Source organism: Drosophila innubila (assembly GCF_004354385.1).
Source record: "Drosophila innubila isolate TH190305 chromosome 3L unlocalized genomic scaffold, UK_Dinn_1.0 0_D_3L, whole genome shotgun sequence".
Classification (NCBI taxonomy): Eukaryota; Metazoa; Arthropoda; class Insecta; order Diptera; family Drosophilidae; genus Drosophila; species Drosophila innubila.
The window spans coordinates 5,400,205-5,412,679 of NW_022995376.1; the positions used below are offsets into that span (position 1 = coordinate 5,400,205).

Consider the following 12,475-nt stretch of genomic DNA (forward strand, 5'->3'; position numbering starts at 1 on the left):
AAATGCACAGTGATGACAAAAAATTAAATTTTTTAAGTTAGTTAAATTTTGATGCAGAATCAATTTAGAGGCCAAATAATGATCAAAATGATATTCCGCATGAAAATCTGTCAAGTTTTGGCAAAGTTATGGCTATCTGAAGTTTGAGATAAAATATCAAGGGGTAGGTATGCAAAAAATGCACAGTGATGACCAAAAAATTAAATTTTTTAAGTTACTAAAATTTTGATGCAGAATCAATTTAGAGGCCAAATAATGATCAAAATGATATTCCGCATGAAAATCGGTCAATTTTTGGCAAAGTTATGGCTATCTGAAGATTGAGATAAACTGTCAAGGGGTAGGTATGCAAAAAATGCACAGTGATGACCAAAAAATTAAATTTTTTAAGTTACTAAAATTTTGATGCAGAATCAATTTAGAGGCCAAATAATGATCAAAATGATATTCCGCATGAATATCGGTCAAGTTTTGGCAAAGTTATGCAAGTTTGAAGTTTTCGAAAGTGCTATTATTGATATACACATATCAAATATATCAAATACCCTTTGCATGTTCAATGTGCAGGGTCTAAAAATAAAATGTGGTAATAAATGAAGTCAAAGCAGCTTCGAGGTTTTAGCGGCATTTGCCACGAGAGCATTTAATAAACGCCCAGAGGGAGGAGGATGAATAGCAGCAGCATGTTGAATGGAGGGGGGATTGAAGGAGGCAGGCAGTCGGTCTGTTGGGGGCGCCGCTAATGAGCAGCAAGCGGTGCAACGTTACCACCCGAGGGGGCACGTCTTGAGACATCATAAACAGCTAATAGACGCGTGCAGCGACAATATGATTAATTGAAACTAAATGGCCCAGCGGCAACAGTTGTCGATGTCGAGGATGCAACAGCAGCAGCAGCAGCAACAACAACGCGAGTTGCCGCTGCGTGCCTTGCAACAATTACAAACAGTTGCATTTGTTGGGGCAGGAAACGCAACGCAACTTGGTCACAATTAAGCAAATAACAAATGACATTAAATTGCATGCAAAATGGCAATACAGGCGCCGGGGCCAAGAGAAGAGAAGTGGTAGGAGGCAACTGACTTCTTGACTTAATTGTGCAGCAGGTTCTACAAATGCTGCACAAGGCCAAGAGACAAAGTGTTGCACGGTCATTGATCGCCAGCAGCAACAACAGCAACAACAACAGCAGCAGCAGCAACATTCCAAGCCTCTCTGTCCGTTAGAAGTTGCGCAGTTTTAATAAATTTAAATGTGGTTAAAGCAACAACAATGCAATCATTTAAACGGCAACAACAATTGGTAATTGAAGCAGGCACAAGTTATGCAGGCAATTGTTGCTGCTGCTGCTGCTGCTGCTTGCTTTTGCTTACTTGCATCAGCAACTGTTGCAGATGTTGGCAGTACTTAAGCTTATCACTAAATTTGTTACGACTTCATGGATAACATAGCGCTCTTGCATAATGCACAGCAGCAACATACACAGCAGCAACATCCACAACAGTTGCAACTGTAACTGTACTTGCAACTGATGCGGCATCTACATTCGCATTACACAAATAACCATCTAATAATAGTAATAATTCAAATTAATTTCGCACCCAACTACAAAGTGGCAACTATTTGAAATCATTATGTGATAAAGCTGGGAAAATGCAAATAAAAAAAAAAAAACGTAACGAAAAATAGCAGATGTAAAAGTTGCAGAAGTTGTAAAAGTTGTAGAAGATGCACAAGTTGCAACAACAGTTGCTGTTGCTCTTACTGCAATTTTATCGCTAGCTAAAAAATCAGCTGCAATTTGCAAAAAAGAGCGGAATCATTTGCACTATTAAAATAAAAATGAAGACAAAACTTGTAGATAAAGCGAAAATAGAAATAAGAATTTGCAATGCAACAGCAACAACAGCGGCAGCAACTGAAAGCCAATAAAGCGACGGCAGCAACAATTGCTAGGAAAAAAGTGCAGACGCCGCAGCGGCAACTAAAAATTACCGCCAAAGACCAAAAGATCAAACTGCAGGGAAATAAACAACAACAGCAACAGCAGCAACAACTGCAGCAGTGGAAAAAGCAGTTGCAACAACAGCAGCAACAACAACAACAACAAAAAGTAGAAGAAATAAAAAGCAGATTGCCATTGGCACTTGAGCAGCAGCAACATCGTGCAGCATCTCTTTCTTTCACTGCACATTTGCTGCCTCTCTCTCTCTCTCTCTCTCTTTTACGCTCTTGTTGTCTCTGTCTTTTCATCTATGCAAAAGTTGCTCTTGCCAGCAAATGCTAAACAGTTGCCTGGCTAAAAGGGCCACTGCCAAGCTTTTTATTGCTGGTAAAGTTCAAGAGTTGCTGCCGTTGCTGTTGCAGTTGCTGCTGTTGCTGGCAGATGATCGCGTCGCTCGCATATTTTATGCCACAAAAAGAATGCGTTGCATATGCATAAAGATAAGACAGAAGAAAGTTGCCAGTTGCAGTTGCCAGTTGCAGCAGCAACATTTGGCCACGCAGCAGCAACAGCTGCTGCCAGTCACCCACTCACAACAACAACGGTAACGGCAACAGCACCCACGATTTGCATGTGTGTCAATTGCGAATTGAGAACCGCAATTCTTGGCATCAAGTTGCTAATGAAGCGCCTTAAGTCATGTCAACTTGCCATGGCTGAGGCATGCCACAAATTAGGGCCTAAACCCTGCCACATGCCACAAATTATAGACAAATTTTTTTTTTTGTTCCTTTTGCCGCCAGCTTCAACTTTAGCATCATTTATCAGGTGCATTGATCTATGGCCATTTTTATTTTATTTTTAATTAACGCTCAGTTGCTTTTGTTGCAAGTTCAAGTCCAGATTGCAGGGTTACTATTTTTATTTATTGTTGTTGTTGTTATTGTTGCTGCTGCTGCTACAGCCTTTCCCATGGTTTCAATGGCAAAAATATATACTTATATATGAATGTAGATATGTGTATGTGTGAGAAAGGCGCGCTGAAAGCCGCTAGAAATGGAAATCTATAAAGATCATTAGCATACGGAGCACGTACCGAGCGTAAGAGTTGATTGCAGGGCGCTGACTAATAGATCAGCACTAGACAGAGAAAGGGAGAGAAATAGAGAGAGAGAGAGAGAGAGAGAGAGGAGATAATAGGTGAGAGGAAGCGAGAGATCGCTTCAATTAACTCAGTTTCTGGCTGTGGAACACGCGACAGAATTATGTTAAGCGTTTGTCATTTTACTAAATTGAAACTGAACTGGAAGGAAAACTAATTTCCGACAAGCCGAAGAATTGATACGCTTGCAATAGATTCTCTATATTTAGTTTTGACAAATGCATTTAAAATAAATTTATTCTATAGATAAAGCAATAACTATCAAAATTTCTAGAGATTTACATAACATAATTTCAAAAAAAAAAAAAAAACAAAAATATTACTCCTAAAATATCAACAATAATGAACAAGAAATTTATATCGTGCTAATGGTGACTGTCTTAATATAAAACTGTTTGTCCCGACCGACTGACTGATGCTTGTGAAGCCAAAACTGTTAGATGTAGAAAGCTGAAATTTTCGCACAACATAGCTGAAACAAATTAATCGAAAATTTATCTACCAAATATTTTTCACTATTTTTTTAATCAAGATTATGTTTACATTATAGATTCTATCACAATGCACATTTCATGACAAAATTCTACTACTCTCTGCAAGGGTATAAAAAGTGCCCACTTCCCCCAGTTGCCAAGGTGTCTAAGCATTCGTCTGGTTTTACCAGTTGGTTGCAATATTTATATGGATCATCATGGATCGATGACAGGCCAAACGAGGCGTCGTTTGACATTGGAAGCGAAAGCCAAGAATCGAGTATCAAGAATCAGGCCAAAATGCGGAGAATCTAGTCAAGCAGCCAAAGTCAATCTCATGCGTGGCTTGACTAATTAAACATCTAAAAAGAGGAAGAATACTTCTAATTTCTATCGAGTTCTTGGTCAACGTAAAAATTTGGCATATAACTTCATTATTTATTATTCAATCAACATAAGTGGTTTTTTAACTGCATTTCTTCTAACTTAACAGAGCTTAATTAAATCAATGCAACATGTTGCATCAAACATGCTCGAAGGTTAACAGTCGCTGTTAACTTAACAGCGTCAACCAAACTGCGCGCCTAATTTAAGCTTTAAATGAGGTTTTTTAATAATTTTTTGGACTTTAACTAATGCAAATCTTGAGATTTATAGTTTTTGTGAATAAACAAAGATTTTTAGAATTATGTTAAAGAGATCTTATGATTTTATACCAATTCTTTCTTAACATTTTCAACTGTTAAAATGTATCTTTCTTTTGCTCGCGCTTTGGCCAACTGCAAACCGGTCTGCGCAGTCTGGGAGAAAAGTCTGCAAAAGCAGCGCCGACTGAGACGGCGACGGCGACAGCGACGTCAGCGTTGACTGCGGCAGAGTTTTCCGGTTGAAAATTTTTAAAAGACGCTGCCGCAACGCGGCTCGAAACATTTGTACCAAGACGTTAGAAGACAACGCAACTGCGATCGGAGACGCGACCACAAAGAAAGCTAGAAAAAAAAAGAGCGAGTAAAAAAAAAAGAGAAAGAAAGAAAGAGCGCAAAAAGAGTTGAAGAAATAGAAAAAGAAAATACAAGTGCTATTTGAAAAGTGGCCAAAAAGCCAACTCCTGGAGTTTAACTTGGACTTGAACTTGGTCGACTCGACTTGATCTAGCGTCTTGATCTTGAGACGGAGAACTGAGTATTGAGAATTGAGACTTGGGGTCTTGGAACTTGAACGTGTTCCCGGCACGGTCGTGAAGTCTGCACAAAAACAAAAACAGTTACAGTTAGTTGACACTGATACCAGTTACGAATGCGTTGGCCAAAACTATAAAAAAAAAAAAATAATAAAATAGAAAAAAATATAATAATAAATAATATTTGGTAACTGGATAAAACGTAACGCGAGTGACAGTTTCAGTTAGCGATCGTCGCGTGTGTTACTTGTGTGTAATTTGCCGAGTATCGAGTTAACTACTGACCAAAAGATGGCGCTAAATGCAGCCTGGAGCTGCGTCCTGGCGCTTGTTATTGTTCTCTGCTCGCTGCCCGCTGTAATTGAGGCCGAATATCCGGGTGTAATTGAGCTGGTTGGCTATAGCAATCGTCGAGCGCGTACTCATTTCATGGAGAGTCCCAGTTTTAGTGCAAATCCCACATTGACACCGCCAGCAGCCAAAACCAGAGCGGATATTGAAACGGTCAAGCGTAATATGAAGAAATATGATCGTTTATTGGAGCTGGATACTAAGAATTTGCCAGAGCCGCAAAAGGACATGCTGGCCAGGATTGTGGAGCGTGTGGCCAGATTAAAGGAAACACTGGACATTGAGGAACAGCAGCTCATACAACAGGAGGCAACATCGGCAAGAAGCAGCAGCAGCAGCAGCAGCAGCAGCTCAACTCAGCAACTCTCGCAGGAGCATGAGGAGCAGAGTACAATGCCCAGCACTGGGTATACAGAAACTGAAACGGATCCCACTTTGCTGCTGGATGAGACCACATTGTTGCAGCTGCAAAACACAATGAATGAGCAAGCGGCATTGCAGGCAGAGGTCACGGCACAAACAACTCTAATGCGGGAATTTCCAACAACAACTGATTTAAATTTGGTTACCACAAATAGTGAAATAGCTGAGACTACAGCGCCAGCTTTGACAACGCTCGCCGAGAGTGAGGAAACGAATAATGATGAGAGTGATGAGTCCACAACTGAATCCTTAACAGATGCCACCGATGCGGATGATCAGTTTGTTGCCGCACGTTCCAACAACAATATTGCAGCAATTACCGCTGCGGATGCAGATCCCAGTACAACCACAACCACAGCGGGTAATCAACGCACTTTAACCACCATGGGAAAATTGAAGGTGAGAGCCACTAAACGTCCTTTTGGCCACAAGGTGACAGCGGCTTTGAAACGACAAGGACAACGGCCAAGCAGCGTTAGTGCCGCAGCGGCAAATGCAGCAGCGGCTTCAAAACCGCCCACAAACACGGCAACAACCAGCAAACAGAAGCTGGGCAACAGCAACAGCAACAACAACAACAACGGCTATCAGAAACTGACCACCAACAAGCAACAGTTGCAGCAGCAAAAGTTGACAACAACTGGCGGCAACACAAACTCAAATCCTGCCACAATAACGCCTGCATTGCCGCTGGAACAACTTTACACACGCACACCACAAGCCAACATACCAGTGCCAGCAGCAGCAATCGCCGCAGCAGCAGCAGTTGCTCCCGTTGCCAGCAACAGCTACAACAACAACAGCAATGCTCCAGATGCAATTGTCTATGATGGTCATGTGAATGCCTCGGCGCTCATTGACAGCCTCAATACGCATGCGCGCGAGGAATATTACCAACAAAAGCTCAACAGCAACAACAACAACAAGGATAATAAGGTAAGTCAAGTACACTCAAAAAAAAAAATAAGACAATAGCATATCAGCTAAAACATAATCTTAATTGCTCCTGAAATTTCACAAGCATTTAAGACTAAACAAAAATTGGACTCTAAAAAAAAAGAATAGAAATTCAAAAATGGCGTTCATAAAAAATTAGCGTAAAATTGTTTAATAAATTTCAAAACTATGTAAGATAAACCAAAAATATACCAATTACTTAAAAGTAGACTGGGAAAAATACCAACGGAATATATTCTAAAATATTTTTGATATAATCAGCGTAAAATTATTAAAAGATACGATTTTTTAAGTAGACATATACCGAAAATGATTTTTCTATTTTTATAAAACTTTAAAAGAATTTGAGTTTAATCAAAAATCTAACATTTAGTATGCCAATGGCAATTATTTGATTTTTTTTTAACCATCTTAAGATATAGAGAAACCCACATAACAGTTTTGGTGTATCTAGCTCTTATAGTCTCTGAGATCTTAACAGAACAGACAGACGAACACAGTACATTTGAAAAATAAAATCCTAGTCTTGAGCCCAAAATATAAGTTTTACTGGAAAAAAGTCAAAAAATTCTTTAAAAAAAAAATTAACACTGAGTGTTTTTTCAATATTTATGTCTTAAATTTAAAGACTTGACTTTAAGAATCATTTTTTTTTATCAGTGTAGCTATCTCGACTTTTGCAACCAATTGTATAAACCCTTTCTTACATTTGAAGTACAGGGTCTAAAATATGCGAACGAATCGGGCATGAATCAGTTAAATTCTTGCCATTCATTTTACGTTCATTTAAGCCAATAATGCATTTAAGCCAATAATGAGCAAAGCAGACAATTGCCTTTCATTGCTGCTGACATCTTACGCTTAATTAGCGTTGGCTTTGCCAAAAACTTAGAGACAATGCCTATGACTGGGGGAGGGAGACAGAGAGAGAGAGAGAGAGAGGGGAGCAAGAAGAAGAAAAACCGTTTTTGGGCCCAGTTGCAATGTCAAATGCAGAATTATTGCTACAACAAGTTGACTCGTTTCAAAAAACGGCAACAAGCGGCGACCACAGCGAGTGGAGCAACAAAATTGACAGCGACAACAGCAAACGACGACAACCAGCAACCAGCAACAGCTACAACAACAACTAGCAACAACAATAGTCAACAAAACCGACAAACAGCAAACAATACTGACAAAAAAAAAAAAAGTTCAGTTCCAAAATTGAATGTATAAAGTTATACAGAGAGAGAGAGATAGATAGAGAGAGAGAGAGAGAGAGAAGGCAACCAACTAACTATGTTGCTGTTGTTGCTAGCTGTTGTTGCTGTTGTTGCTGTTGTTGCTGTTGTCTTCCAGATCGACCACTTGTTATAAATGGAGCGCCTTGAGGCTTAAACAGCAATCGTTGCTGGCTTTCCATTGCAAATCGATTGTCATAATGTTGGCAACAGTTGCCAGGAGTTTCATTCTCTGAAAGACTGGGTCAATTTTGGACAAAGACATTGCACATGTGTCCAAAAAAAAAAAAAAAAAGATCTTGGCCAAAAAAAACTAGAGTCTGCAGGGCCCAGCTTTTTTTTCTCACATTCCATCAAGAGTCGCACAAAAAAAAAAAACAGAAAAAAACTGAAAAAAAAATGGCAATTTGTTGCCACTACTGACCTATAAATTTTGATGTGCGCCTTGGCTAACAACATGTACTCGTATGTATGATCATGATGACGGTGGCGACTCCACGGAGCGTACCTGAACCGAACCTGAAACTGAAACCTGGGCAGCAACGAGACGACATAATTTATGGCTAGGCGAGATTGCCAATTGGCCAAGTTTGTAGCTGGGAACCGACCAAAATCGCATCGAATTGAACTGAACTGAAGGAGACGTTTTCCACGTACCACGTTCAATTCTCGACGCTCGTTGTTCGACACACATTGCTATCGTCTCCTCATTGGCCAATTGGCTATATCAGTCTATCGACAGGTTGAGCGAGTTGCACGTCGCGGTTGCACGTCGTCTTCTACGTGACACACAAACACATAATCAGCTGATGTGGCAGCAACAGGTTGACAACACATATTTCTTCTTTTCGAACTTACCTGCAACGAAAAACAAATAAAGAAAACAAAAAATGCGTTAGTTGAGCTATGAGTTAAAACCCTTAAGCCTGCAACAGTGTTGCCAACTTTTGGCAGGCAAAAGCAGATGTTTTTAGCGGGAAACTGTTCGAAAATTCGCCAAATTTTTCAAGAAAAGAAAAATTATAACAAAAACAGATGTTCATGTTCATGTTTTAGAGACATATTCTAAAGGAAAAACTTAATAATAATTTATCTGTAATTCTATTTTCTATGATAACAAAAACAGATGTTCATGTTCATATTTAAGAGACATATTCTGAAGAAAAAACTTAATAATATTTTATCTGTAATTCTATTTTAGCTTTAACTGCTCCCAAAGTCAAAATTTTTGTTGAGGTATGATAATAAAAGTTATTTTGTGCATTTTCACTACTATCCAATATCTTTTTAACTTTTGTTATGAAAGCATAAAGTCAAAATTTTATAATTATTGAAACATCTGGTTTACTTGCAAGGTCTTCTCCATTTTTATTATAAAAGGATAGAGTCAATAAATAATTTAAAAACATTTTGACACACTAATAACAACTTTGAGAGCAAGGCAAAAAATTTCTAACACATTTATTGAGTATATATATTTTTTAGATACTTACTCCCAGAGCTATATTGAAATGCAATTCGTGTTTTACCTAAAGAAGCAGGACATATTTAAAAACAAAGTTTAGAATTCCCGTTGTCCGCTCTTTTTGAATGTTTTATAAGGTTTCAAATAGCGAGATTCAAGAAGAAAAACGCTATCTTAGCCAAACTGTCCTGCACTACAACTTCTCTCCCTCTCTCTCACTCTACTCCAATCTCTTCTCTCTTTCTCTTCTCTACTGCACTCTCTCTCTCTTCTGGCTGCCTCATTGAGTTGTTAGTCACATACTTTGTGGCATCCACGCCAAAATAGGCCAAGAAACAACTGCATCTCTAATTGTTTTAATCCAATCTTGTCAGCTTCAAAGTTGAGTTGAGTTATTTGTCTTGATTGATCAATCAACAGAGGCACCTCTGAGCCAACCTTTCTCCCTCTTTCTCTCCCTCTCTTTTTCTTTCATCTGCCTGCATTCTTTCAAGGTCGCAAATGATAACATTAAAATTTTAATAGTTTTTCCCAATCAAATGTAAAATCTAAATACATTAAAGAACTTTATGAGCTACCCATGAAGCATAATTGTTGAATGATCAACGAAGCGGTAACTCAACTGCCAACTGCCAACTTCCAACTGGCCAACTGATTGCTCTGGCCATCTTTGACTTTACCGCTACAGAAAAATCATAAATTAACGATTAAGCACAGATTTGTTGTACGGTTTTTATTTCTTTATGTCTTCTGTGATTTTCTGAACTCAACTGTGGGTTGACCGCGCTGTAATTAACACATTGTTTAAATATTTTTTGCCAGGGAAAAAAGCCAAAAAAAAAAAAAAGACAAAAAATAATTGTACCGAAAAATAAAAGCGCATTTGTTTGAGATCTTAAAACTCTTGCCTAATTTGCATAGAAATAATAATATGAAATGAAAAGAAACAAAACAACTTTCGCTCGCATTTCATTTACACGCTTTCTAAGCCCCCAAAAGATCCGGCTAAAAAGACTAAGAACCAGGCTTAGATCAAAAGGCGCTAATGGCACACAAATCAAGACAAATATCATAAATAATTCGATGTGTCAGACAAATAGATTGGGGCACAATCACAAACACTATAGTATAATAAAACATTCTCTCAATAGGTATTCTTTTAACTCAACTCAATCGGGGGCATAATATTATTATTAATAATAGTAGTAATAATGAGTTGAGTTGAGTTGAGTTGAGGCACCGTTAGTTGGATTTACATACCACATGCCATACAATGGCTAGGTCATGGCGTTGTGGCATGAGTTGCAGTTAGACTGCTTTTGCTTCTTCTTCTCCTACTTCTTCTTCATCTTATCTTCTTCTTAATTTTTCTCCTTCTTCGAATGATGCAACAACATGAGCAGCATGCGACTTTTTCACGCTCCCAACTCATTTAATTAGTGGGCAGCTCAAGTTGAGGCAACATACCAAAAAACAATCAAATGAATATTGAAGTTTTTAAGCGTTGTCGACGTCAAAATACCCTGTAGTGGATATGACGTAGAATATTTTACCAGTTTCTTATTAAAATTGACAAAGAGTTGTTTGTATAAAAGTTATAGTCATATTTGTTGTAAAGCCTCATATTAAATTAGAGTAGATCGACGGGTTTTATACCCTATACTTTACAAAAACTATCTACAGCTTATTTATTAATTCTCAAATGCCTTAAGAAACAGTTGTTATGAAAAACAGCAGTTTCTATTGCATTTAAAGCAATTTCTTTAGAGAGAGAACTAGAATAGTTGATTGGCAGAATACCCTGTAAAAAACTAAAGATTAAACAAAAAATTTCTATAATAGTTTGTGGTAGAGTTTTTCTGTTAAAAATCGATTTAGAGAGAGAACTAGAATAGTTGACTGGCAGAATACCCTGTAAATTTAAATAAAAATTTAAAGATTTAATAAAAAATTTCTATAATAGTTTGTGGTAGAGTATTTCTGTTAAAAATTAATATTCATTACATAGAAAGCACTAACTTAATTGAAACTACCCATAGTATACCCTAGAGTCAAGCAATTTCTATGAAATTTGTAGGCAAGTTAGATAAATTATTAAAAGATGCATGTACCAAATTTCAGCGCTATAGCTACTAGAGTAAGCATTGTATAACATTTTTATTCAATGTCAATCGACATTATTTCTACAGGCTTGCTTTAGGTTCTCTTGACAAGCGCTTTCAAAGGACACAGACCATTGTCTGCTCATAATATAGGGTATATCTCCACTGTCTCGGCATGCGCCATTCCCCAGCTCAAAAGCCTCTGAAAGACCACGCCCCCAACCGTTCCATGTAGCTGGCAATTAATTATGGCTTTTGCATTTGCATTGCCTTTCAGCTTAAAGGCAATAAGACAAAAGAAGTTTCACTGCTTTTTCACTGCCTTTTTTAGTACCCCAACCCATGAACGTTGGCAACCTGTGCGGCTTTTGCCGCGTGCCTCATAACAATGACACCAACAATTTTACAAGGCATAGAGCAGATAATAATAGCTTGCAGCAAAATGGAGAAAGATACGAAAAAAAAAAGCAAATAAAAATAAATAAAAAACAAAAGCCAACAAAAGTGAATTGCAGTTAATGTAATTTTAACAAATCATAAACAGTAAGACGGAAAAAGAACAAGACACAATTTGGTATGGTTTCAGTCAAGTTCCCGGAACAATGTGATCAATGTGAAAAGTGTGAAAAGTGTGAAAACTGTGAACAGTTTTGCAGCTGCCGCATGATTGACAGCACATTTTGTGGCAGGTGGAAAGCTGATGATGAGAAATGAAGCAAACGAAATCACAGACAAATTAGCCATAAGTCCAGCTGACCATGAAATAAGTGCAATAAGTATTAGGTCAAAGGTTATGAACAGCTAATTGTATGAAATAAAAGTTACTTGTTAGTTTTTATCGAAAAATATTTATTTCTGCATTTAAATAAATTAATTATTTAAATAAATTTTTATTTAATAAAAAATCAAAGTAGCGTTTATTATAAGTAAGAAAATAGACTGTTTTGATTTTCAAATAAAAACATAAAATTAATTAACATTTCGTAGTTTCTTATGTTCATAAAAAAATGACAATTCAATTTAATTTTTATAATAAAATTTGAAAAAAATTATAGATTATAATATATAGGACAAACCAATTTTTTTTAGATAAATGGGAAAGGATTTTAAAATATTTTAGTTGCATTGAGCAATTTCTGGAAATTTTTCAGCTGGAATTTTTGTATTTGTCTAAATAGTTTTTTCCAAATTTAT

At 37.4% G+C, this 12,475-nt stretch overlaps 2 protein-coding genes across 2 annotated transcripts in view; one reads left to right on the forward strand and one right to left on the reverse strand.

Moving 5' to 3' along the window:
• LOC117786434 (elongation factor-like GTPase 1) overlaps nt 1–12,475 on the reverse strand; it is a 93,004-nt gene that overhangs the window by 49,891 nt on the left and 30,638 nt on the right. The window lies entirely within an intron of this gene.
• The window catches only part of LOC117786435, a 31,079-nt gene continuing 23,636 nt past the window's right edge, over nt 5,033–12,475 (forward strand). Inside the window, exon 1 of the mRNA XM_034624694.1 lies at nt 5,033–6,470. Within this exon, the coding sequence (XP_034480585.1) occupies nt 5,052–6,470 (1,419 nt within the window). The 5' untranslated portion in view covers nt 5,033–5,051. The remainder of the gene's footprint in view (nt 6,471–12,475) is intronic.